This window comes from Pseudophryne corroboree, chromosome 5 (assembly GCF_028390025.1).
Source record: "Pseudophryne corroboree isolate aPseCor3 chromosome 5, aPseCor3.hap2, whole genome shotgun sequence".
NCBI classification, from domain to species: Eukaryota; Metazoa; Chordata; class Amphibia; order Anura; family Myobatrachidae; genus Pseudophryne; species Pseudophryne corroboree.
This window is the reverse complement of record NC_086448.1, coordinates 155,314,120-155,339,382: the sequence shown is the minus strand read 5'-3', so window position 1 is coordinate 155,339,382 and position 25,263 is coordinate 155,314,120. Positions and strand designations below refer to the sequence as shown.

The 25,263-nt window shown below is 45.2% G+C and overlaps 1 protein-coding gene across 1 annotated transcript in view; it reads right to left on the bottom strand.

Moving 5' to 3' along the window:
* Positions 1 to 25,263, bottom strand: part of WDR48 (WD repeat domain 48) — a 264,189-nt gene that overhangs the window by 81,478 nt on the left and 157,448 nt on the right. Inside the window, exons 9-10 of the mRNA XM_063921834.1 lie at positions 1,782 to 1,856; positions 1,561 to 1,663 (exon numbers count right to left, since the gene is read on the bottom strand). Coding sequence (XP_063777904.1) covers positions 1,561 to 1,663; positions 1,782 to 1,856 — 178 coding nt within the window. The remainder of the gene's footprint in view (positions 1 to 1,560; positions 1,664 to 1,781; positions 1,857 to 25,263) is intronic.

Below are 25,263 nucleotides of genomic sequence, written 5' to 3'. Positions count from 1 at the left end.
TGGAGCCAGCACACACAGGGCCCCAGAGACAGTTATATAAGAACTGCCTGGCGCTGACTGTGTACCCTTAATAGACTACACAGCGAAATTACATCCTCCACCCCCCCTCCTTACGCACAGGATAGCTGGAGTCGTGCCCCTTCTACAACCCCCTGGTACCGCGCGGGATAGCTGGAGTCGTGTGGAGGGACAGCGCTCCCTGTCAGCGTTGCTGGAAGTGGATCTGCAGGGAGAAGATGGCGCTTGAGAGCTGCTGGGTCCGCTCTGAGGAGAAGCTCCACCCCCAAACATGGCGCGTCTTCCCGCACTATTTGAAATTTATACTGGCCCGAGGTATTATGCTAGCAGCGTTTACCAGAGCTCCTGATAGCCTGAGTGACCAGTGTAAGGATATTTGCGCTGGGCCAGGGCACCCCTCATGGCCCCGCACCTGCTGTACCGCTGATCCTTCCGGAGCGCAGTATCAGTACCCTGTAGCCGCCATTCACACGGGCTCCCTGCCTGTCGGGTCGCCAGTGACACACTCACCACAGGAATCTTCTGGCTCTGTTAGGGGGTGGCGGCATGCTGCGGGAGTGAGCGGTCGCCTCGCGCTGCTAACGATCATCACCCTCAGGAGCTCAGTGTCCTGTCAGCAGAGATAGTGGCCATTAACCTCTCAGGGTTGGACACTACTCCCCCCCTAAGTCCCACAAAGCAGGGAGGCTGTTGCCAGGAGCCTCCCTGTGCCTAAATTACTCTTAGAGAAAAATAAAACTAAAGAAGCTCTAGGAGCTCCCCTAGCTGTGACCGGCTCCTCCGGGCACATTTTCTAAACCGAGTCTGGTAGGAGGGGCTTAGAGGGAGAAGCCAGCCCTCACTATTAAACTCTTATAGTGCCAGTGGCTCCTAGTGGATCAATCAATACCCCATGGTACTAATGTGGACCCCTGCATCCTCTAGGACGTAAGAGAAAACTTTTTCTTTGCAATACACTATATAATATGGCAAAAAACTTCCATGATATGGAAACAGTGTTAGAAAAGGCTTACCAAAGAAAATTTAGTTAGAAAATTATTATTTTAAATGAATGGAACAGCATGTACTTTAAGGCAAACTAATACAACTCAATGTCTTATGGTTCTGTTGTTCCTGTGCATCTGTTATAAATTATGAAGATATATGGCCAATATTTGGAAGCCGTTGTAGACATCAACTCCTGAATTCTCATTATAATTTGTTATATGGCATGAAATATAGTGGACAGATACGAAATGCCCAAACTTTTTGAAAATGTAATATTATTTGCAACGAGCAAGGACAGTCTTACATTACATTAGATTACACCACTGCAGATTTTATTCTAACATTTTAAATGTAGACTACGCCCCATTTTTTTTTTTGGACAATAATAAAAAATGCGTACGGAGACAGAGTAAATAAATCACATCTGCCGATGCATACTATAGATGCCATCCATTATTGATTGGTTTGTGCCTGCATTTAACATGTCTGCTATGTTATCAATATACCATAAGAAGCAAAAGAGAACCCTGGTGTGTAATAAATGTCCATGATTACCTTTAATAACTTGGTCAGGCTGTGAGCAGATTGGACTCAATGGTGTACTACAGTCATTTTCATAATCTCCTGAGGCTCGGAAGTTCAGAATACCTTTTATAGGCTTAAAACAAAAAACAAAAGACTAAGATGTGGGAGGTTTGGGGATTGAGGTGCACTGGAAAACTCTACAATGAATAAAAAAAATGCAACAAGCATAAAGGTTGGACATGATCACTTACCCATTTATTAACAGATGATTTTGTTGTTGCAACCCAAAGTGCTACAGGAGGGTCTACAGATCTGTCAAGTTCCATCTGTCAACACAAAAGTCTGTTACTTGCACAATATTACACAACCCGTGAGCAAGTCATTGCAATCTAACACTGAAAAGGGTCACTGATAAGCTGCCACAGCCATGCAAAGCATACAGGAGATTCCAATATAAAATATTCGTTATGGTAAGAACTTACCGTTTACAACAGTATTTCTCATAAGTCCACAGGATCCACAGGATAACATTTGGATATGATGACGCGACAGAGGATTTGCACCAATCGGTCAAAGCTTTCAGCCTCCCAGCATGCAATGGGCCCATCCATATATCCCCGCCTCCTGGCTCAGGCAAATCAGTTGTTTTTCCAAAGCTCAAGGCAGGAGCATCATAGAGAGCCCTAATCAGGCGAGAAGAACACACATACACACCCTTCCGTACAAGACGGAAGAGGTTAGTGAGTGAAAGGATCCTCAAATCAGGTGAGTCAGGGTGGGAATCCTGTGGGCTTAGGAGAAATACTGTTATCAACGGTAAGTTCTTAGCATAACGAATATTTCTCCGGCAGGGTCCACAGGTTATCCACAGGATAACATTGAGATGTCCCAAAGCAATTTAGAGGTGGGGACGCTCCTGATTGGACAACAGAATCCTTCGTCCGAATTCAGCGTCCTGAGAGGCAAAGGTATCAAACGCATAATGTCTAATGAATGTGTTAATGGAAGACCATGTGGCTGCCTTACATATCTATTCTGCTGAAGCACCACGTTGTGCTGCTCATGATGGACCTACCTTACGAGTAGAGCGATTAGAGACATTAGCCGGAACAGGGAGATCAGCTTGAGAGTATGCTTCTGAAATCTTCATCCGAAGCCACTTCACCAGTGTCTGCTTATCAGCAGGCCATCCTCTCTTGTGAAATCCATAGGGAACAAAGAGTGTCTGTCTTTCTGATGGCACTGGTACGATCCACATAAATCCTTAAAGGCACGGACTACGTCCAATGATGCATCACCCGCAGAAAGGTCCAGCCCCTGGAAGGCCGGGACTACAATTTCTTCATTACGGTGGAAATTAGACACCACCTTAGGAAGATAACCAGATTTTAGTTTTAAGAACCGCTCTATTTGGATGAAAAAAAAAAAAATCAGTAATGGAGGGCAACATAACAATGCCCATAAATCTGAAACTCTTTAACTGAAGCAATAGCCAGTAGCAAGAGAACTTCAGCTGTCAACCATTTAAGATCCACTATTTAGTGGTTCAAATTGGGCAACCTGAAGGGCCTTTAGCACTAAACTTAAGTACCAAGGCACTGTAGGAGGAGCAAAAGGAGGCTAAATATGCAATATTTCCTGGAAAAAAGTGCGCACATCCTGCAGGTTAGCAATTTTCTTTTGGAACCAGTCTATGCAGACACTTAAACTCTCAAGGAAGCCACCCATAAACCTTTATGCCTTCCTGCTCGAAGGAATGCTAAGACTCTGAAAACCAAGGGTCAAATTTTTGATCTCTGCACCATCAAATATAGACTTGCCATATTTGGTGATAAATGCGATTTAAGGAAAGTTTCCTTGCTCTGAGCATAGTTTGAATTACCTGTTGTGAGAATCCTCTTGCCTTCAGAATGGAAGTCTCAAGAGCCACACCGTCAAAAACAGTCAATCCAGGTGTTTGTGATAACCAGAAACGGTAGGAAGTGGACGTTGAAGGAGTAGGAATGGAGCATCAATCGACATCCTCTGCAGATCTGTGTACCAATGTCTTCTGGACCAAGCCGATGCTATTAGTATCACGGTACTTTTACCTTGTCTTACCTTTCACATAACCATGGATCACAGTGCGATTGATGGAAACACATAAGCCAGACGAAAGTCCCATCTCACTGACCGTTCATCCACAAAGTTCGCTCTGGGATCCTTTGTTCTTGACCCATATGCAGAAACTTTGTTGTTCTGACGGGACGCCATGAGATCTACTGTATCTCCGGTAACCTCCAATAACAGAGTTTGTAAGACCTTGGGGTGTAAAGCCTATTCGTTTGCATGAATGGCGTGTCGACTGAGAAAATCAGCTTCCCAGTTTAGGACTCCCGGAATGAATACTGTGAACTAGGCTGGATAATGAAGTTCTGCCCACCTTAACGTGCGACTTACCTTCTTCATTGTGTTTTGGCTGCGAGTTACTCCCTGATGGTTGAGGTATGCTACTGCCATTGCAATGTCCGTGCGGATTCAAACTTGTTTCATCAGAAGGATATTCTTTGACTGAATAAATGCCATATATATGGCCCGAAGTTCCAATATATTTATTGGCAGGCAACTTTCTTTCTTGGTCCACTGCCCCTGGAATTGGCCATCAATTGTCAAGAGTTTCCCTTTGTTTAGAGGAAGACCATAATCTTCGCTTTTATTGTCTGATGAAAACCTTTCCACTTGGAAAGGATCAGATGTTGCAGCTGTATCGAGTGTAACAGAGTATACTCCATCATGTTGAATGTCTACACCATCAACCCAATCACACGCATTACCGCGTAAATGGATACCGTTTGACTGTGTAGCAACTCCTGAATTCTTAAGTGAATTTTGGATATTTTGTTCAGAGATAAATTACTCTCTGAATACCCAATTCAAACACAGCCCCCAAGTGAGTCATCCGTTGTGATGGAACCAGAGACGACTTTGCCCAATTTATGAGCCAACTGTATCTCTGTAACAAGCTGTTGTCTGTCGCAGATGACACTGAACAATTCCTGAGACTGTGCCAGGATTAATAAATTGTCGAGGTATGGGTATGGGCTAACGGAGATAAGATGCCATCACCACCATAATTTTGGTGAATACTCTGGGAGCTGTAGTCAGTCCAAATGGTAGGGCCTAAAAATGAAAATGTTGCTGGGGGATAGCAAACCTGAGATAGCGCTGATGGGACAGTGCTATAGGAACATGTAGATAAGCATCCTGGATATCCAGGGATACCATAAAATCCTCCTGCTCCATGGCCAAAATAATGGAACGTAAAAGTTTCCATATGAAACACGAGGCACCCAAAACTAAAAACAGGTTGAAATAAAAACTGTCTTCGTTGAGCAAGAGGGACGGGCTAGTTCAAACTTTTAATGAGGGTGTTTCTGAAAACACCTACATCACCTGGTATTCCCAGGTATTTTACCATCCAAGTACTAACCAGGACAAACTTCACTTTTTTGGAGTCTGCTTCTCACTCCAAAATACTGTTTAATTCTTTACCAAAAAGAATATCTCCAGTAAAGAAGGTTAAGACTCCAGAACCTTTCTGGATTCTGAGTCAGCTTCCATGTACACAGCCAACCCGCTCTGTGAGCTACTACTGGTGAAGCTGATGCCTGAGAGGCAATAGTACCCATATTCAGGGCCGTTTATCGCTGCCTGTTTGATGTGTGCATTATGGGATTTTTGCTCTCTAGATGCTATTGAAAGATCCTCCTTCAATGCTTCAGCACAGGCTGCCACTGCTTACACCATCCAGGCTGAGGCCATGGCTGGTCTTATGATTGCCCAAGACAAGGAAAAAAATGTTTTCTTACAAAACTATCGACTCTCCTATCTGACATAATTTATGTTGAAATCAGAAGTAATGTAGGTTTTCGCACCAATCTATGACATGCGAATCTACTCTGGGAGCCACCTTACTTTTTTAAACAGTCCTCAGCTGGACAAGGATAATTGGAATTCCATCAGATGTTTTGGGACGTTTAAACACAGGTGCCTTAGTTTTTAACCAAGGTTCTGCTGTCTCTTCTAAGGATAACATGGCTTACTTAGCACTAAATAGCTCAGGTATGTCCACTGAGCCCTCCGAAGTGCAATGACTCTGCATCCTTCGGCGAGTCCTTATCTGAAACATGTGTAGACTGAAGATTTTGTATCATGTCTATGTGATTTACTTACCACCAGCCTTTCAGCCTGCTTTTGTTGAAAGGCTGCCAATTCCCGAGGTGGATAAACCTGAGAATGAAATGTTGCATGTAAATGTAAGGGTTAATAGGGTAACCTATCCCTGGTATAGGAGCTGGCATTATCTGTTCAGCTTTATTGGATAATGTCTGTGCAAAGTAGCCCATGAAGGTTCAACTAGAACCTGTGCTTGCCTCGGTTATTTAAGAGGCTTTGGTGACAGCTAAACATTTTGCACATAATCCCTTTTAAACCAGATCCTGATAGCTTCGCAAGACAAATATGAAATGAGTGTTGGTGCTGCTGTGGAAAGTGTATTTTCCTTACCCTTGCCGCTCTTAGACATGATAAATAAATCACACACCTATACAGTGTTACTACACAATTTGTGACTGTAATCACTTTAAAATTTGTTAAAGTGACGCACAATCCGACCCTACCCTGCTTTGCACCAGCATTGAGGATCGGATTACACAGAAAAACTGACAAAATGATAATAAAGTCAGCAATCACACTAGCAATCAGTCACAGGTTATACATTAGTAAAACAGAAAAAAATCTTTCTAAGGCGCTGCAAGATGGAGTAGCAATGGACAGTACAAATAGGTCACCAACCTATGAAGACAATATGTAACAAGAAAAGTACAGTCTCACTTTCTGCGCTCCAAATGTCCCCTAGTTTGGAAGATCCTCACAACAATAGTGATATTACATGAAAAAGAGATAACACAAAACACAAAATAGTGTAATCCTGTATGCAGAATAAAGTTCATTCCACTGTGTAGAGGAAGAGCTAGGTGATGGAAAATGGTCCCAAGAGAGATCGGACATCCACCTTCTTATGGGGTCACCCAAAGTGATGTCTTGAAGATGTGAGATTTCTCTGTAGCCCGTATAGTGAGGATGGATATCACTCATGTGGTAAGTATAAGATTAAAAAAGGGAAGCCAATTAAGGCAAAGAAAAACCCTTTTTATTTAAAATAAAACACAAATTGACAACCAGCCATACCAAAAATGGGAAACAGAGATGGAAATCAGCTGACACAATATGATCCGGATATCAAAAATGTCATATGTTCCCCTTGTAAATGCTGATTTACTTACAGGACTAAAAGCAATACTTCAATACACGTAAATTCAAGCGGCAGCGGCCGCTGTATGCAATCCTTAACCTACGTACTTATTACTCAGTTAGCGTACAAAGTCCGTACCGTGTACGCACTTTGCGTACAAACGCCGCGACGGACGTACAAAGTACATGCGGTGCATACACACACAACGACACACCGTGAGCACTATGCAGCTGCACGTGTGTCTGAAATACACTTACAAATCTAGCAGGAAAAGAGACACGACACCAATTGTATTTAGGAAGTTGGAATCCAACCCGCCAACATATAATTGATAAAAGGGGGTTACAACAAAGATACAATTACAATAATAGAAAAGAGGCTACAGTCAATGGTACATACGTTTGTTCGCCTGCGCTTCCCGGTCCGATCCTCAGCCATCAAGGTAGATGACCTTCAGAGATTGAGTGTGTGACCGGGCCTGCAGCTGTCTTTTTATACATTTGTCCAAAACCTAATACAATGGAAACTGTAATCTCTTCATCTATTGGTCACTGGGATGGTCATTTACAGTAAAGGAGAGGTCATAGGTCGGTTTGAATAGGTGGGCGATGTCTGATCCAGGTGCACTTGCAGATGTTCTCCACTGGGTTCCCGCCGAATATCAGGAGTACAGTAAATATTAATATTCTGCTCCTGCACATATCTATTCGCAGGAGCGTGCTATCTTCTCAAACCAACACCGGAATATTGCTCTAAAAAAAACCTACAGCTGGATACCAAACACCACCTCCTAACCTAATTCTGTCCCCTCCTATCCTGTAAAGGTGAATCCCTTTGTTATTATACCCTTTAAGCAAGTGTGGCTTCGCTGGTGTGGTGCATGTGGGCTATGTGTACATTGTGCACTATGTGGATTAAATATGTAATGTGTTTTTATGGCTTTTCCATGCGATTACAAATACAACTATAATTACTATACCACGCACTAATACGCAGGACCTTGGGAGCGGTCATACGCAACTTGCGAATATGTGCACGCATGGCAGAACAAGTACGTGCACGGAGGCCATCTGTGTGTAGTATGTACGTGATGTGTGTACTGAAATATTTTCGACTTCGACACCCCCTCAATGGATGAACTGGTTTGAACATCAATATTGCACTGTATCAACGCGTTTCGACGCTCTGCAGCGTCTTTATCAAGATTTAACAGTGTATGTAGCTATACAAGTTGAGTATCCCTTATCCAAAATGCTTGGGACCAGAACTATTTTGGATATGGGATTTTTCCATATTTTGGAATAATTGCATACCATAATGAGATACCATGGCGATGGGACCTAAGTCTAAGCACAGAATGCATTTACGTTTCATATACACCTTATACACACAGCTGGAAGGTCATTTTAGCCAATATTTTTTGTAACTTTGTGCAGTAAACAAAGTGTATCTACATTCACACAATTCATTTATGTTTCATATACACCTTATACACAGCCTGAAGGTCATTTAATACAATATTTTTAATAACTGTGTGTATTAAACAAAGTTTGTGTACATTGAGCCATCAAAAAACAAAGTTTTCACTATCTCACTCTCACGCAAAAAAGTCCGTATTTCGGAATACTCCGTATTTTGGAATATTTGGATATCGGATACTCAACCTGTAATATAAAAAACATCAAATCAAAATCTTTCTCTTATTTGTAAAAACCTTCCAAATATGGACATAAAAACATATAAGCATATAAACATGTTACATACCACTGATGTGCAGTATGGTCAGCTGGATGGAAAACTTCCAGTCTGACCTCCCTTAAATAGCAGAGCCCTGGCAGGTTTAAACTTAATCAACCAATAGGCTACAGTCTAATATGATAGACAATATAATTCACCAATGGTATCCCACTCCCATAAGGAGTAGGTTTACATATTTGGCGCCAACTTAATCCCTAAATCCCCTTCATTATACTGCCCTGCGTCCCATCACTATGGTAACGCGTCCCGGCTGTGATTGTGATCCGGTCTTGTGACTATTACTCCTTCCTCCTACTACGTACGTCACATCCTGGTCTGTGTCCCTATGATCGGGTCACGTGATCAAGGTTTATGACGTCCTTCTTCGAATCTAAATACTCCCGTTATATACATAACCACGATCCTAAGCGGACCACGGGCACTAGTACTAACGTCACGTCCCGGTCCGACTCATATTGAATCACACGATCGGACCCGAGACGTGGCGCAGCCGTTTACCCTTGCCCTTTTCAATCATGGCCGCCACTGATAGTAAGATATACTTTAGATATTTAGTATTTATACCAATTTCTTCAAAGTGTGTGCTATTACAGGATAACACATTTCTAATATAAGAAGAATCTTTACACATTAGAAATAAAAGGAGATTATTATAATAAATCTAATTTTTACAATCAACCTGCGCTCTGTTACCATGACAACGCAATAGCTCTGTAAACAGGAATAAGAACCTAAGTGTAAGACAAGAATGTTGTACATCCTCTCTCCCTAATATTAATTAAATGTACCAAACATTTAGGGAATCTCTTACCTATACCGGGTTATAAAATAAATATGTCTATTACCCAAGAAGTTAAAATAATATTATAAAAAACATATCATACATCCTCACTTCCTAGTATCATATTATATATATATATATATATATATATATATATATACATATATATGTATATGAGATAAAGAAACATTTGGGAATCATCCCTCTACCATACCAGATTGGTATACCATAATATGAACCCCCAAATATACTACAGAAACCACCTGATTTCGAAATCATGGTTCAAGCCATGAAGTTTCAAACTGTTGAATTCACAAATATTTCTAATTTCAGCCTTGGCTAACCTATTTTCTGCTGCGGGGTACACTGGGCTCCACAAGGAATGGACAATGGGTTGTAGAGTAGGATCTTGATCCGAGGCACCAACAGGCTCAAATCTTGGACTGTTCCCAGAATGCATAGCGCCACCTCCTATATCACCCCACCTCCCTGCACAGGATCTCCGTTTTTGTAGTTGGTGCTGCAGTAGCAGGCACTTAACAGAGGGGCTGCTCCAGGCAGCCCTAAGAAGAGCTTTTTTCTGAGGAAAAAAGTGAAGACTTCAAGGGCAGCAGCAGTGTTACATGTCAGTGGACATTCACGGCTGCAGCTCCGGCTCTCCCCAGCAGCGCTGTACACTCCCGAGCCCTGGTTGCCGGGTAACTACAGCAGGAGGCTCCGGTTTTCTTCTTGTCAGGCACACACGACGGGGGCTCTCCGGGATCGTGTGGCCGCGCTTCGGGAGGTGGTAAGTGGGTCCCGCTTGCGGGACCCGGTCTTTATCGCGATCCGGCGCGGTCAGTGGGAGGCGGGCTGCGCGCGCTGGCGGTGGACACTGTGGCAGTACAGGCGATCCCACTAGATCACCAGGGCATGGGACAGGTCAGGTTTTCTCTATAAACCATTTTATTAGAGCCCGCAGTACCCAGTGGATTTGCCAGCAGTGGGATAGAGCTTGGACCTGAAGCCCCTCCCCCAGGGCGCCATTTTCTGCAAATATTCCCACCCTGGAGCTGCATATCTGTCTCTCCCTCACTCCCTGGCAGTGTCTGCGGCACCATTATCCCTTAGCTCACTGTTCCTGGGAATGCTTGGGCAAATCCTCCTATGTAAAGCCGCCTGGTTGACAGTGCTGTGACTTTACAAGACACTTAAGTATTCTACCTGCCTTTTTTAGTCAGTGATAGTTAAGAAAGAGTGCACTTAGTCAGGGTTTCCTAGTACAATTACCCTGTGAAATACATCCAGTTCTTACTGTGTACTGTTATATCTATTGTTATATAGCTGTGTAAGCTAGTCCAGTGCAGTATTATTGTTAGTAATAACCTCTGCATTGTACAGACTGTGACTATTTGTGTGTGCATTTGATAGCTGAGTGGCATCCATTTCGTGTCTTTCACTCAACCTGCTATCCCTATATTCTATAACCTGAGGGGGCTTGGTGCGTCAGGTTTTATCTAATATAGGATTTTCAAAGAGATATACTGTATTACGTATTTTTCTCTGTGATTTAGTCACCATATCTGTTCTGGTGCTGACTACACTGCACAGGGGTTTGGGCTAGAGGTATTGCTGACAAATTGTACTGTGTTACCTGATACTGCAAGTCATATCATGTCTGCTTCTGAGGGTAACGGTTCTGGGGCTGAACACACTGCCGGTGTTCCTGAAGCCGCAGATACCTATGAGGAGAATGTAGCAGCTTTGGGTTCTGGGGGCTCTTTGCCCCCCAGTGGGGGCAAATAATGACCCGCCGTGGGGCGCTTTTTCCACGCTTCTGCATACGCTAGTTCACAAACTAACTCCCCCGATGGGACCCCCAATGCCGGTGCAACAGTTTGTGGTCCCTGCAGCTAACCCGCCGTGGGCGGACGATTTATCTGCGGAAATAAAGAAGTTGAACCAGTCCCTGACTACTAAAAAGTCTGACCGTCGCTTGCCTACGTCCAAGGGGTCCTCTAAGCAAGCGCTTGTCTCCTCACAATCCACTGCTGTCACTGACACCTCGTCGGGTGAAGACAGCACTTACACTGACCCCACAGGTTCTGACTCAGATACGGCTGATGTGGAGGGTGGTTCACATGTGGATGTTCCTGATCTTTTGGAGTCTATTAAGTTAATTTTACAGATTACGGATTATCCCGAGCCATCCGTTCCTCCTAAGAAACCAGATAGGTTCAAGCGTCAGAAGGTGATTAACAAGTTTTACCTCACTCTGACCACCTAATTGATATACCTCATGGAACCCTGGGAAAACCCGGGTACGAAGTTTGTGCCTCAAAAGAAGATGCTGACTCGCTATCCCCTCGCGCTGGAGCGGTCTAAGAATTGGGAAACGCCTCCTCCAGTGGACTCACATGTGGCTAGGATGGTGGTTTCTTCAGCTCTACCGGTCACCACCGATAAACGTGTGGAGGGTTGTCTAAAAGCGATTTACACCCTCATGGGTGCTGCACAAAGGCCCACTATTGCAGCCACTTGGGCTGCAGAGGCCATTGAAGCATGGGCCTTGGAGTTGGATGCTGAAATCTCCTCTGACCATGCTAGACAATGCTTGTCTTATATTGTCACAGCTTCTCATTATATTAAAGAGGCGGCTTCTAATGCCGGTATCCTGGCAGCCAAGGCCTCTACTACGTCAGTCCTGGCTCACCGGATATTGTGGCTGAGATCCTGGTCTGTGGATCTGGACTCTAGAAAAACCCTGGAGAGATATTCTGTTTGGGGAGGATTTAAATAAGATTGTGGCCGACTTGGCTATTGCCAAAACTGCCTGTCTGCCAAGTACTGCTCCTTCTGTGTCGAAGGCTAAAAGTACTTCCTTTCGTCCTTCAGGTAAAGCAAAAGGTCAGGCGTACAACAAAGAGGCCCGCACTTCCACACCTGGTAAGCCTAAGCCCAAAAGAGCCTTGGCGGCCCATCAGCCAGCTTCCAAGACAGATAAGCCTGCCGCATGACGGGGCGGGCCTCCCTCTGGGGTATCCCAGGGTGGGGGGCCGGCTTCTAGGGTATACCCAGGAATGGTTGAAGACCACTTCAGATGCCTGGGTATGGGAAGTCGTCACTCGAGGTTACGCCATAGCCTTCAAAAACCGCTCCCCATATCGATTTTGCCAGACAGATGTCCTGTTGGACAAGACAAAGGCAAACACTCTACATTCGGTGGTACAGACCCTCCTGGATACAGGAGTCGTAGTACAGGTGCCTCTTGCGCAGAGGGGCCGGGGGTACTATTCTCTGCTGTTTCTAGTCCCGAAACCGAATGGGTCCTCCCGGCCCATTCTCAACCTCAAGGCATTGAACAGGTTTGTAAAGGTTTCCAAGTTCCGGATGGAAACCCTACGCTCTATAGTTCTGGCATTGGAACCTGGGGACTTCATGGTCTCCCTGGATATACAGGATGCTTGCCTGCATATTCCTATAGCGAGTGTCTCATCAGCAATACCTGAGATTTGCGATTGGCAACTGCTATTACCAGTTTCGGCGTTACCTTTTGGTTTAACAACGGCTCCGCGAGTCTTTACAAAAGTCATGGCGGTGATGACGGTGATACTCCGCCGTCAAGGGGTCAGGATACTGCCGTATTTGGACGACTTGTTAATCCTGGCAAATTCCCCAGAACTTCTCCTGCGTCATCTAGATGTGACGGTCCGGTTTCTGCAAGCCCACGGGTGGCTCATCAACTGGAAGAAGTCATCCCTGATCCCTGCTCAGAGCATGGTGCATCTGGGAGCACTATTGGGCACTCACAACCAGCGGTTGTTCCGGTCTCAGGAGAAAGTCCTGAAACTTCAGGACAGGATTCGTTGCTTCCTATTTCGTCCGCAAGTGTCGATACATTCGGCAATGCAGGTGCTGGGCCTCATGGTGTCAGCAATCGACATGGTGGAGTACGCTCAATTTCACTCTCGCCCTCTCCAGAGGCTGATTCTAGCCAAATGGGACGGCCTGCCTCACCGGATCAGGTCTCAAATGATCTCATTGACTCAGGAGGTCCGTCTGTCGCTGCTCTGGTGGCTCCAGGACCAACAACTGTGCAGGGGCCGTCCGTTCTAGATATCCGACTGGGTCCTGTTGACGACAGATGCCAGTCTAAGAGGTTGGGGCGCGATGCTGGAGCAACACTCCCTTCAGGGGCGGTGGACCAAGGAGGAATACCTCCTCTCGATCAACATTCTGGAGTTGCGGGCGGTCTTCAATGCCTTGAACCTAGCCCAGCATTTCATTCAGGACCGTCCTGTTCAAGTACAGTCGGACAAAGCCAAGCACAGTGGCTTACATAAATCATCAAGGCGGCACTCGAAGCCGCCTAGCAATGAAGGAAGTCTCACGGATGCTACAGTGGGCAGAACGCCATCTACCGGCCATATTGGCAATATTCATTCCGGGAGTCCTGAATTGGGAAGCGGACTTTCTCAGTCGTCAGGACGTGCAAGCCGGCAAGTGGGGCCTCCATCCAGAAGTGTTTCAACTCCTAGTGAAAAGGTGGGGCCTTCCAGACCTAGATCTGATGGCGTATCGACACAATCAAAAGGTACCGGTCTTTGGAGCAAGGACAAGGGATCCTCAAGCTGCATTCGTGGATGCGCTGGCGGTACCGTGGAGGTTTCGACTGCCGTACGTATTCCCTCCGGTGTTACTCCTGCCCAGAGTAATTCGGAAGTTCAAGCAAGAAAAAGGAATTCTGCTTCTCATAGCTCCAGCGTTGCCCAGACAGCACTGGTTCTCAGACCTGCAAGGCCTATCGTCAGAGCGTCCAATTCTACTTCCACAACACCCAGACCTCCTCGTTCAGGGCCCCTGTGTCTACCAGGGCCTAGCCCGGCTGTCTTTGACGGCATGGCTCTTGAAGCTTCCGTCTTAAGGGCTAAAAGGTTTTCTGAGGCGGTCATTCAAACTATGTTGTGGAAACCGGCTTCGGCTCGGATTTACTATAGGGTCTGGCATTCTTACTTTGTTTGGTGCGCATCTAATGATTATGACGCTTCAAAGTTTAGTATAGCCAAGTTGCTGGCTTTTCTTCAGCAGGGCCTGGACTTAGGCCTGCGTCTGGCCTCCATCAAGGTTCAAATATCTGCCTTGTCGGTGTGGTTTCAGAGAAAAATTGCGACCTTACCTGATGTGCATACCTTTACTCAGGGCGTGTTGCGTATCCAACCTCCCTATGTCCCGCTTGTGGCTCCTTGGGACTTGTCGGTGGTTTTGGAGGCGTTACAAGAGTGTCCGTTTGAACCTCTTGGTTCAGCGGACCTTAAGTGGCTTTCCCTTAAGGTGGTGTTTCTGCTGGCTGTTGCTTCAGCTAGAAGAGAGTCGGATTTGGGTGCCTTGTCCTGTAGTTCCCCATATCTGATATTTCACCGTGACCGGGCGGATCTTAGGACTCGTCCCGGCTATCTACCTAAGGTGGTTTCTTCGTTTCACCTTAATCAGGAGATTGTAGTTCCGGCACTTGTTTCTCCCGATCTGTTTCCCAAAGAGCGGTCTTTGGATGTGGTACGGGCTCTCCGTATCTATGTGAAGAGAACTGCTTCTATTAGGAAATCTGATTCTCTTTTTGTTGTGTTTGGGTTTCACAAACGTGGTTGGCCTGCTCACACGCAAACTCTGGCCAGATGGATTAGAACGGTGACTGCACATGCTTATGTGAAGGCTGGTCTCTCTGCTCCTGATCACATTAAGGCCCATTCTACTTGGTCTGTTGGACCTTCTTGGGCGGCCCAACGTGGTGCGACCCTTGAACAATTTTGCAAAGCGGCTACGTGGTCCTCTGTTGTTCATAAGGTTCTATGCCTTCGATACTGCCGCTTCCCAGGATGCTTCCTTTGGACGCCGGGTTCTTGTGCCCGTTACAGTGCATCCCCTCCCATAAGGAACTGCTTTAGGACATCCCCATTGTCCATTCCTTGTGGAGCCCAGTGTACCCCGCAGCAGAAAACGAGTTTTATGGTAAGAACTTACCTTTGTTAAAACTCTTTCTGCGAGGTACACTGGGCTCCACACACTTAGCTTCTTTGGGTTGGTATGGCATTAGCCGCTGACACGTCTCCTGTCGTGAGAATGCGGTATTGTGGCTACTAACCATTGTCGTCTCTTTTCCTGCTACTGCATTGGACTGGTTAACTAAAAACCGAGATCCTGTGCAGGGAGACGGGGTGATATAGTTGCTATGCATTCTGGGAACAGTCAAAGCTTTGAGCCTGTTGGTGCCTCGGATCAAGATCCTACTCAACACCCCAATGTCCATTCCTTGTGGAGCCCAGTGTACCTCGCAGAAAGAGTTATAACAAAGGTAAGTTCTTACCATAAAACTCGTTATCTCTATCCCTTGTTCTCCAATTATTTTTTATCCACTTGATCGCATAAAGGGGGTAATTCCAAGTTGATCGCAGCAGGAAAGTTTTTAGCAGTTGGGCAAAACCATGTGCAGATATAACATTTGCAGAGAGAGTAAGATTTGGGTGGGTTATTTTGTTTCTGTGCAGGGTAAATACTGGCTGCTTTATTTTTACACTGCAAATTAGATTGCAGATTGAACACACCACACCCAAATCTAACTCTCTCTGCACATGTTAAATCTGCCTCCCCTGCAGTGCACATGGCTTTGCCCAACTGCTAACAAAATTCCTGCTGCGATCAACTTGGAAGTAGGCCCAAAAGCTTTTCAGACCCTTTATAGACTTATCATGTTTCTCTTTGAAGTGTAAGGAAAAGGGATGATTTATATTCCCGTTAATGACGTTACGGATATGCTCAGCCCATCGATTTTTGACCTGTCGTTTGGTTTTTCCTATGTACAGTAAATTGCATTTGCCGATTATACCGTATATTACATAGTCCGAAAATTCGATGGGCTGAGCATGTCCGTAACATCATTAACGGGAATATAAATCATTCCTTTTCCTTACACTTCAAAGAGAAACATAAGTCTGTAAAGGGTCTGAAAATCTTTGTTGCGATCAAGTGCATAAAAAATAATTGGAGAACAAGGGATAGAGATAACAGGTTAGCTAAGGCTGAAATGAGAAATATTTATGAATTCAACAATTTGAAACTTCATGGCTTGAATCATGATTTCAAAATCAGGTGGTTTCTGTAGTATTTTTGGGGGTTCATATTATGGTATACCAATCTGGTATGGTAGAGGGATGTTTACCAAATGTTTCTTTAACATTATATATATATATATATATATAATGTTAATTATGTTAAAGAAACATTTGGGAAACATCCCTCTACCATACCAGATTGGTATACCATAATATGAACCCCCAAAAATACTACAGAAACCACCTGATTTTGAAATCATGATTCAAGAAATGAAGTTTCAAACTACATATATATGATACTAGGAAGTGAGCATGTATGATATGTTTTTTATAATATTATTTTAACTTCTTGGGTAATAGACATTTATTTTATAACCCGGTATAGGTAAGAGATTCCCTAAATGTTTGGAACATTTAATTAATATTAGGGAGAGAGGATGTACAACATTCTTGTCCTACACTTAGGTTCTTATTCCTGTTTACAGAGCCATTGCATTGTCATGGTAACAGGTTGATTGTAAAAATTAGATTTATTATAATAATCTCCTTTTATTTCTAATGTGTAAAGATTCTTCTTATATTAGAAATGTGTTGTCCTGTAATAGCACACACTTTGAAGAAATTGGTATAAATACTAAATATCTAAAGTATTTCTTACTATCAGTGACGGCCATGATTGGCAAGGGTAAACGGCTGCGCCACGTCTCGGGTCCGATCGTGTGATTCAATATGAGTCAGACCAGGACGTGACGTTAGTACCAGTGCCCGTGGTCCGCTTAGGATCGTGGTTATGTATATAACGGGAATATTTAGATTCGAAGAAGGACGTCATAAACCCTGATCACGTGACCCGATCATAGGGACACAGACCAGGATGTGACGTACGTAGTAGGAGGAAGGAGTAATAGTCACAAGACCGGATCACAATCACAGCCGGGACACGTTACCATAGTGATGGGACGCAAGGCAGTATAATGAAGGGGATTTAGGGATTAAGTTGGCGCCAAATATGTAAACCTACTCCTTATGTGAATTATACTGTCTATCAAATTACACTGTAGCCTATTGGTTGATTAAGTTTAAACCTACCAGGGCTATGTTATTTAAGGGAGGTCAGACTGGAAGTTTTCCATCCAGCTGACCATACATGAGAGGCTGCACATCAGTGGTATGTAACATGTTTATATGCTTATATGTTTTATGTCCATATTTGGAAGGTTTTTACAAATAACAGAAAGATTTTGATTTGATGTTTTTTATATTACAGGTTGAGTATCCGATATCCAAATATTCCAAAATACGGAGTATTCCGAAATACGGACTTTTTTGCGTGAGAGTGAAATAGTGAAAACTTTGTTTTTTGATGGCTCAATGTACACAAACTTTGTTTAATACACACAGTTATTAAAAATATTGTATTAAATGACCTTCAGGCTGTGTATAAGGTGTATATGAAACATAAATGAATTGTGTGAATGTACTTGTTTGTTTACTGCACAAAGTTACAAAAAATATTGGCTAAAATGACCTTCCAGCTGTGTGTATAAGGTGTATATGAAACGTAAATGCATTCTGTGCTTAGACTTAGGTCCCATCGCCATGGTTATATGCTTATATGTTTTATGTCCATATTTGGAAGGTTTTTACAAATAAGAGAAAGATTTTGATTTGATGTTTTTTATATTATTATAGCTACATACACTGTTAAATCTTAATAAAGACGCCGCCGAGCGTCGAAACGCGTTGATACAGTGCAATATTGATGTTCAAACCAGTTCATCCATTGAGCGGAACATATGACATTTTTGATATCCGGATCATATTGTGTCAGCGGATGCCAAAGCCAACAGCATGACTACTCTCTGTTTCCCATTTTTGGTATGGCTGGTTGTCTATTTGTGTTTTATTTTAAATAAAAAGGGTTGTTCTTTGCCCTAATTGGCTTCCCTTTTTTAATCTTATACTTACCATATGAGTGATATCCATCCTCACTATACGGGCTACAGAGAAATCTCTACAGAAAAGAAACCTTTATGTGCTTTCTACCTTATTTATACAAGTAAGCATACATGTAAGAATTTACTATCACATCTTCAAAACATCACTTTGGGTGACCCCATAAGAAGGTGGACGTCCGATCTCTCTTGGGACCATTTTCCATCACCTAGCTCTTCCTCTACACAGTGGAAAAAAACTTTATTCTGCTTACAGGATTACATTATTTTGTGTTTCTTCTGTTTCATGTAATATCATTATCGTGAGGATCTTCCAAACGAGGACATTTGGAGCGCAGAAAGTGAGACTGTACTTTTCTTGTTACAGGTTATACATTAGTATAATAAGCAATATGAGCACATAATCAACTACAAATACATTTCAAGTACATAGGAGTAACATATTACCATATAATAGGATTTTAGTACCTACCGTAAATCCTTTTCTCTTAGTCCGTAGAGGATGCTGGGAATGCTTTAAGAACCATCGGGTATAGACTGGATACGCAGGATACATGGGCACTTTAAGACTTTAAATGGGTGTGAACTGGCTCCTCCCTCTATGTCCCTTACAGACTCCAGTTATAAGAACTGTGCCCAGGGAGACGGACATTTTGAGTTAAAGGATTTATTGTTAAACTAAGGGTGAGATGCACACCAGCTCACACCACAAACACGCCGTACAACATGGCATTAGCAAAAAGTCCAGTCAACGGCATGAACAAAATCAGCAACAGGCTGACCATAACCGAAACACAACCTTTGTGTAACACAAGCAATAACTATTAAACAAGTACTGCAGATAGTGTCCGCACAGGGACGGGCGCGCAGCATCCTCTACGGACTAAGAGAAAAGGATTTACCGGTAGGTATTAAAATCCTATTTTCTCATACGTCCTAGAGGATGCTGGGGATGCTTCAAGAACCATGGGGTTTATACCAAAGCTCCAGAACGGGCGGGAGAGTGCGGATGACTCTGTAGCACCGATTGACCAAACAAGAGGTTCTCCTTAGCCAGGGTATCAAACTTATAAAACGTCGCAAAGGTGTTTGATCCCGACCAAGTAGCAGCTCGGCTAAGCTGTAATGCCGAGACCCCTCGGGCAGCCGCCCAGGATGAGCCCACCTTTCTGGTAGAATGGGCCTTCACAGATTTCGGTAACGGCAATCCCGCCGTAGAATGAGCCTGGTGAATCGTATTACATATCCAGCGTGCAATAGTCTGCTTGGAAGCAGGAGCCCCAATCTTGTTGGGAGCCCACAGGACAAACAGAGCCTCTGTTTTCCTAATCTGAGCCGTTCTGGTGACATAGATTTTCAAAGCTCTAACCACATCTAGACACTTCGATTCCGCCAAGGCGTCAGTAGCCACTGGCACCACAATAGGCTGGTTTACGTGAAACGATGAAACCACTTTTGGCAGAAATTGCTGACGAGTTCTCAACTCCGCTCTATCTGCATGGAAGATTAAATAGGGGCTTTTGTGAGACAAAGCCGCCAATTCAGACACCCGCCTTGCGGTTGCCAAGGCCAACAGCATGACTACTTTCCAAGTAAGGAATTTCAACTCAACCTTACGTAAAGGTTCAAACCAATGAGATTGCCGGAACTGCAACACCACATTAAGATCCCATGGTGCCACTGGTGGCACAAAGGGAGGTAGGATGTGCAGCACGCCTTTCACGAAGGTCTGAACTTCCGGAAGGGAGGCCAATTCTTTCTGAAAGAAAATTGATAAGGCCGAAATTTGTACTTTAATGGAGCCTAACTTTAGGCCCGTAAACACACCTGCTTGCAAAAAAAAATGGAGCGAACGCCCCAGCTGAAATTCTTCCGCAGGAGCCTTCTTGGATTCACACCAAGACACATATTTCCTCCAAATACAGTGGTAATGCTTCGCCATTACTGGTTTTCTAGCCTGAAGTAGTGTGGGAATGACTTCACTGGGAATACCCTTTCGGGCTAGGATTTGACGTTCAACCGCCATGCCGTCAAACGCAGCTGCGGTAAGTCTTGATACACGCACGGTCCTTGCTGTAACAGGTCCTCTCGTAGAGGAAGAGGCCAGGGATCTTCTATGAGTAATTTTTGAAGATCCGGATACCAGGCCCTCCTTGGCCAGTCCGGAACAATGAGTATCGCCTGAACCCTTGTTCTTCTTATGATCTTTATCACCTTTGGGATGAGTGGAAGCGGAGGGAACACATAGACAGACTGAAACACCAACGGTGTCACCAGGGCGTCCACCGCTATTGCTTGAGGGTCCCTCGACCTGGAACAATATCTCTGAAGTTTCTTGTTGAGGCGAGACGCCATCATGTCTATTTGAGGAATTCCCAAACGACTTGTCACATCTGCAAAGACCTCTTGATGAAGACCCCTACTCTCCTGGATGGAGATCGTGTCTGCTGAGGAAGTCTGATTCCCAGTTGTCCACTCCTGGAATGAAGACGGCTTACAGAGCGCTTGCATGTTTCTCTGCCCAGTGAAGAACTTTTGTGGCCTCCGCCATCGCCGCTCTGCTCTTTGCTCCGCCCTGGCGGTTTATGTACGCCACTGCTGTTATGTTGTCTGACTGAATCAAGACGGGCAGACCGCGAAGATGTTCCGCTTGCAGAAGGCCGTTGTAAATGGCCCTTAAATCAAGAATGTTTATGTGCAGACAAGCTTCCTGGCTTGACCATTTTCCCTGGAAATTTTCCCCATGTGACTGCTCCCCAGCCTCAGAGACTTGCATCTGTGGTCACCAGGATCCAATCCTGAATCCCGAACCTGCGTCCCTCTAGGAGGTGAGAACTGTGCAGCCACCACAGGAGAGAGATTCTGGTCCTGGAAGATAGGATTATTTTCCGGTGCATGTGCAGGTGAGACCCGGGCCACTTGTCCAACAGGTCCCACTGAAATACCCTGGCATGGAACCTGTCAAACTGAATAGCCTCGTAGGCCGCTACCATCTTCCCCAGCAACTGAGTGCATTGAAGAATCGACACTCTTGCCGGTTTCAGAATCTGTTTGACCATGTTCTGTATTTCCAGAGCCTTTTCCACCGGAAGAAAGACCCTCTGTAATTCTGTATCCAGAATCATACCCATAAATGACCAGCGTGTTGTCGGAACCAACTGTGATTTTGGCAAGTTTAGGAGCCAACCATGTTGTTGCAGAATTGTCAGGGAGAGCGTAACGTTTTTCAGTAATTGCTCCTTGGATCTTGCCTTTATCAAGAGATCGTCAAAGTACGGAATAATTGTGATTCCCTGCTTGCGCAGGAGAAACATCATTTCCGCCATAACCTTGGTGAAAATCCTCGGAGCCGTGGACAGACCAAACGGCAACGTCTGAAATTGGTAATGACAATCCTGAACAGCAAACCTCAGATAAGCCTGATGTGGAGGATATATGGAGACGTGTAAGTAGGCATCCTTTATGTTGACCGACACCATAAAATCCCCCTCCTCCAGACTCGAAATCACTGCTCGGAGAGATTCCATCTTGAATTTGAATTTTTTTTAAGATAGAAATTGAGGGATTTTAGGTTCAGAATCGGTCTCACTGAGCCATCCGGCTTCGGGACCACGAACAGGCTCGAAAAAAAGCCTTCCCCCTGTTGTGACGGGGGTACCGTAACAATAACTTGCTTTTGACACAGCTTTAGTATTGCAGCGCATACTACCTCCCTTTCTGGAAGAGAAGCTGGCAAGGCCGATTTGAAAAATCGGTGAGGGGGCACGTCTTGAAACTAATTTGTATCCTTGGGCTACTATTTCCAATACTCAAGGCCGAGCGAACTTAGACCTGACTGAGACGTGCCCCCAGCGGTGCGGACTCCCGCAGAGGAGCCCCAGCGTCATGCGGTGGATTTGGTAGAAGCCGGGGAGGATTTCTGCTCTTGGGAACTTGCCACAGCCTGTGACCTTTTTCCCCTTCCTCTAGAAGCAAGGAAGGAAGACCCTCGTCCTTTTTTGTATTTATTGGGCCGAAAAGACTGCATCTGATAGTGTGGCGTTTTCTTTTGTTGTGCAGGGACATAAGGTAGAAACGATGACTTACCCGCGTCAGCCGTAGATACCAGGTCAGCAAGGCCGTTACCAAACAAGACACCACCTTTATACGGCAGAGACTCCATAGCCTTTTTAGAGTCGGCATCAGCATTCCATTGATGAATCCACAATGCCCTCCTAGCCGAGACTGCCATGGGAAAAGGTCAATATCCCTTGCAGCTTCCTTTAGATAGGCTGCAGCGTCCCTGATATGACCCAGTGTCAAAAGAACGCTATCCCTGTCCAGGGAATCTATAACAGATGACAAGTTATCTGCCCACTTTTCAATAGCGCTACTCACCCATGCCGATGCAACGGTAGGCCTGAGCAGCGCACCTGTAGCAACATAAATGGATTTTAGTGTATTTTCCTGCTTACGATCCGCAGGATCCTTTAGGGCTGCCGTGTCAGGAGACGGAAGCGCCACCTTTTTGGACAGACGCGATAGAGCTTTGTCCACCGTGGGGGTTGACTGCCACTTTTCCCTGTCCCCAGAGGGGAACGGATATGCCACCGGAATTCTCCTGGGAACTTGTATCTTCTTGTCAGGATTTTCCCAAGCTTTTTCAAAAAGAGCGTTCAGTTCATGAGAGGGAGGAAACGTCACCTCAGGTTTCTTTTCTTTAAACATACAGACCCTAGTATCAGGGACAGCAGGGTCTTCCGTTATATGTAATAGATCTTTTATCGCCACAATCATGTACTGAATGCTCTTAGCCAGTTTAGGATTCAATCTGGCATCACTATAGTCGACACTGGAATCAGAGTCCGTGTCGGTATCTGTAACCGCTATCTGGGTAAATGAACGCTTCTGTGACCCCGAGGGGGTCTGAACTTGTGATAATGCATCCTCCATGGATTTTCTCCATGTCTGGTTCTGAGACTCGGATTTATCTAATCTCTTATTTAATCGAGCCACACTTGCATTCAACACACTCAAAACATTTACCCAATCAGCCGTCGGCTGTGCCGACACGGTCACTCCCACAGTCTTTTCTGTCCCCACTCCAGCCTCCTCCTGGGAAGAGCACTCAGCCTCACACATGTCGACACCTGCGTACCGACACCAGCGACCACACTGGGCTATAGGGGACAGACCCACAGTAAAGCCTGTCAGAGAAACACAGAGGGAGTTTGCCAGCTCACAACCCAGCGCCTATCCCAAACTTACACACAATGCCTCAGACCTGTTAGCGCTTTTATAATTATTAAAACAGCACCAAATTTACTGTGCCCAACCCCCCCCCCCGTTTTGCACCCTGTTACTTGGACAGTAGTGTAGGAGGCCAGGACCAGCGTTTCTGCAGCTCTGTGAAGAGAAAATGGCGCTGATTAGAGCTGTGAGGGCTAAGCCACGCCCCCTTAATGGCGCGCTTCAGTCAAAGCACTGTATTCCTCTTTTGCAAGGTATTTATGAGGTATTATGCTGCCCAGGGCGCCCCCCCTGCGCCCTGCAGTGCGGCTGTGTGTGGGAGAACATGGCGCGCAGCGCGGTACCTCAAAGACACGGAAGTCTTCTGCTGTCACTGAAGTCTTCTGATCTTCTTTTACTCACCTGTCCTCTGACTCTGCAAGGGGGGTGACGGCACGGCTCCGGGAACGAGCATCTAGGCGTACCTAGCGATCAGACCCTCTGGAGCTAATGGTGTCCGGTATCCTAAGAAGCAGATCCTTGAAACTCACAGAAGTAGGTCTGCTTTTCTGCCCTCAGTCCCACGATGCAGGGAGCCTGTTGCCAGCAGGTCTCCCTGAAAATAATAAACCTAACATAAACTCTTTTTTGGAGTAGAGCTCCCCTGTGTGTGACTAGTGTCCCTGGGCACAGAATCTAACTGGAGTCTGGAGGAGGGCCATTTAAAGTCTTAAAGTGCCCATGTCTCCTGCAGATCCCGTCTATACCCCATGGTTCTTGAAGCATCCCCAGCATCATCTAGGACGTATGAGAAATAGGATTTAACCGTATTCAGTCGCACAGCGAAAGAAAACAGCAATAGTAATCAGACTCATATGCATTAGGCACTTATCCAACTATTCGTTCTCAAAGGTAGATAGAGACTTAGTGCTGTATTACTGGCTCAGTAGAGTGGGATAAAGGGTGCCTCCCCCCCTTTCCAGGATCGATCAATACGTTAGCGAACGCTGAGTGGATCCACACGCTAATAGTGTACACACTCACCCCGTGAACCTACAGTGAACAGACGCCTAAATGAACACTGACGCACCAGTCACACAGCCGCCTATGCTGCGACTGGGTCAGCTTACATACACAGCGTCTCAAACGGAAGCGGGAAATCAGTTCATGGCGGGAGACTCGGAGGAAACTGGTCATGAACCGGGGGAGGCACGACCAATAGAGCGTCTGACTCCCCACTGCTAACATCAACCCTAGGGACTGTGGCCTCATACTACCCCTGGAACCTATAGCTGGTGCACCCTAGGTGGCAGCTGCGTCAGCGACTGTTTGGTAGTCTCCTCTCAAAACAGTGCGGCTGTGTCAGTGTTCCCCCTCTAAGCAGAACAGATGCCTTATCTTCTCCCCGTGCTCCAGCCACAGCCTGGTAATGTCTGCTGGACTTGCTAGTACATCAGACACAGACGCCCGCCGAAACAGTACTGTACTCGTGGCTAAGCATTGTCATGACCCGGTGGGGAGTTGTTGGAGCGACTCTAAGATACGTATAAAGACGCTTTTTAGAAAGATCGCAAAAAAAAAAAAAAAAAAGCAGTAAGACTATAAAAATACAATTAAAAAAAAGCTTATGGCTGCTAAAAACCAGCAGCCCTT